Raw genomic sequence first — 2,628 nt, 5'->3', positions numbered from 1 at the left:
TGATTGGTTCCTCTGCAGTGATGCTCATTGGGCTGTTTCCCTGCCCTTTCAGACCACGGTGCTGCTCATTGGGGGACTTTTTTGGCTCCGCCCATGCGACCCAGCCAATTGGCCTCAAGAGCAGGAGGATTGGGGGAGGTGGAGAGGCTTGTGGGTGTGGGAGAGGCATGTGGGAAGCTGGTGGTGGCAGTTGGGCTCTGAGGGTTTTTCCTGAGGAGCTGTTTTGTTTGGCGTGTGTGGTTCTAAAAATAAAGTTCGTTTCTTTTGACAAGTGGCTCCTGAATTGTGCCCAGCCAGACTGCGGCAATAACAGACATGGATTTAAATATTATTCATTGTTTCACACTGTTTACTATCCTTTCTTCAAAATTTTCAACATAGTATAGTCTCTACTTATCATGGGAGCAATGGATGCTAAGTAGTTGGCTCTGGGATACTTTTTTGCGTATAACATTTAGAGTTGTCACCTTCAGTATATTAAAGATGAGGCACTAGAAAATGGCCCTCTAAACCCAGATTGGGGAGGTAAAACCCACAGAAGACTGTGAAGAATAATTATCTGAGGAACCAACATTAAATCAGCTATGCTGTCAGCCAAGTCTTTGTTCTCAGTTAGAAGGTCACACAGACTTCAAAAGACAAGCTCTAGTACTGTCATGAGGGTATGAGGGAAGGAGTGTTAAAGTGTCCTTGGAAAACAACACAGAAATAGTCTCCATTCCCTATTTAAAGGACTCCACAATAAAGCACGCCCACTAGAGAAGGCCAAAGCTCTTGAAAATGGGCCAGCAATCCTCCTTTAGATGAACTGGAAATGCAACTCTCACCAATACAGTGGCGTGCACACTACCGTCAATTGTAAGATGTCTCCTCTGTGGTGTTTTAGCAGTGGCTGACTGAAACCATAGTTCTGTGCATGTCCTCTGCTGTCTGATGAAGTGTGACCTCTTGCTAAAGGCTTCATTACACTACTTATACACACAAGGTTTCTATCTTGAGTGTATCCTCTGATGAAAGATTTGACTTCCGACTAAAACACCCCACATTTCCTGCAAACATAAGGTTTCTCTCCTGAATGGCTCCTCTGGTATCTAATGAGGTGTGACTGCCAGCTAAAGCCCTGCCCGCACTCCCTGCACACATGAGGCTTCCCCCCTAAGTGTGCCCTCTGGTGTTTAATGAGAGTTAACTTATCACAAAAGCCTTGCCCACATTCCCTGCAAACAAAGGAACCCGAGTGTGTCCTCTTATGCCTAAATAGGTTTGGCTTCTGCCTAAACCTTCTGCTACAATCTCTGCACATGAAAGGCTTTTCCCCTGAGTGTGTCCTCTGATGTGAAATCAAGGTTGACTTATCATTAAAGCCTCGCCCACACTCCCTGCATACAAATGGCTTCTCCCCAGAGTGTGTCCTCTGGTGTATAACGAGGGTTGACTTCCTGGTAAAGCCTTGCCCACACTCTGTGCATATAAAAGGCTTCTCCCCTGTGTGTGATCTCTGGTGTTTGTTGAGGTTTGACTTCAGGCTAAAGCATTGCCCACACTCTAAGCACACATAAGGTCTAACTCCTGAGTGAGTCCTCTGGTGTGTCTTGAGGTTTGATTTCCAGCTAAAGTGACGCCCACATTCTGCGCATATGTAAGGTTTCTCTCCTGTATGTGTCCTTAAGTGTCTGAGGAGGTGGGACTTCTGACTAAAACTTTGTTCACACTCTCTGCAAACATAAGGCTTTTCTCCTGAATGTGTCCTTTTATGTCTGATGAGGTGGGAATGCTGGCGAAAGCCATGCCCACATTCCTTGCAAACATAAGGCTTCTCCCCAGTGTGTGCCCTCTGATGTGTGATTAGGTTTGATTTTAGGGTAAAACTCTGCCCACATTCCTTGCACATGAAAGGCTTGACTCCTGAGTGTGTTCACTGATGTGTGAAGAGGTTTGATTTCCAAGTAAAGCCTTGTCCATAATCCTTACACACATAAGGTTTCTCTCCTGAGTGTGTTCTCTGGTGTGTGATGAGGTTTGATTCCAGGTAAATCCTCTCCCACATTCCCTGCACACATAAGGCTTTTCTCCAGGGTGTGTCCTTGGGTTTTCGATAAGGACAGACATACTGCTGAAGCTTGGTCCCCACTCTGTGTACACGTACGGCATCTCCCCTGTGTGTGTCTTCTGGAGGCTAAGTAGGTTTGACTCCTTGATAAAGTCTGGCCCAAACTCTTCAAATTTGATTGCTTCAAATCCTGAGACTTCCAAACCATGCAATACTTTGTCCCTTTCCTCAAGGTCGGCCTTCTGTTCTAGGCTGGGCCTTATATCCACTATTGTGTTGCCTTCCTTGGACTTTACTGGATGTTCTTCACTTGGGTTTGTAAGGGTCCGGCGAAGCGTCGGAGAAAGAGACCACCAAGAGACCACTCATGCAATTGGCAGAAGGGGATTTATTGATCTAGCATGCTAGGGCTCCGTGCCCACTCAAGAAGGGAGAACAGCCCAGAGCCCCAAGCAGGGGCTGAGCACTGCTTAAGTACACTTTTTTGGGGAGGGCGGGGATTTTACATGCATCACAGTCTCCTTTAACAAATCATCATACACCGCGGGAAAGTCAAACAATAATTCTTAGACTTGATT

At 46.2% G+C, this 2,628-nt stretch overlaps 1 protein-coding gene across 1 annotated transcript; it reads right to left on the bottom strand.

Annotated features, from left to right (window-relative positions):
- Nucleotides 1-1,030: 1,030 nt before the first annotated feature.
- LOC107151668 (zinc finger protein 875-like) lies at nucleotides 1,031-2,151 on the bottom strand. The gene is given in 3 exon segments (XM_048791255.1): nucleotides 1,031-1,155; nucleotides 1,234-2,031; nucleotides 2,034-2,151. Coding segments are annotated over 3 exon segments (1,041 nt in total).
- Between the last annotated feature and the right edge of the window lie 477 nt (nucleotides 2,152-2,628).

This window comes from Marmota marmota, unplaced genomic scaffold (assembly GCF_001458135.2).
Source record: "Marmota marmota marmota unplaced genomic scaffold, marMar, whole genome shotgun sequence".
Taxonomy (NCBI): domain Eukaryota; kingdom Metazoa; phylum Chordata; class Mammalia; order Rodentia; family Sciuridae; genus Marmota; species Marmota marmota.
Note: the sequence above shows the minus strand (reverse complement) of the source record. Positions and strands in the feature narration are given on the sequence as shown.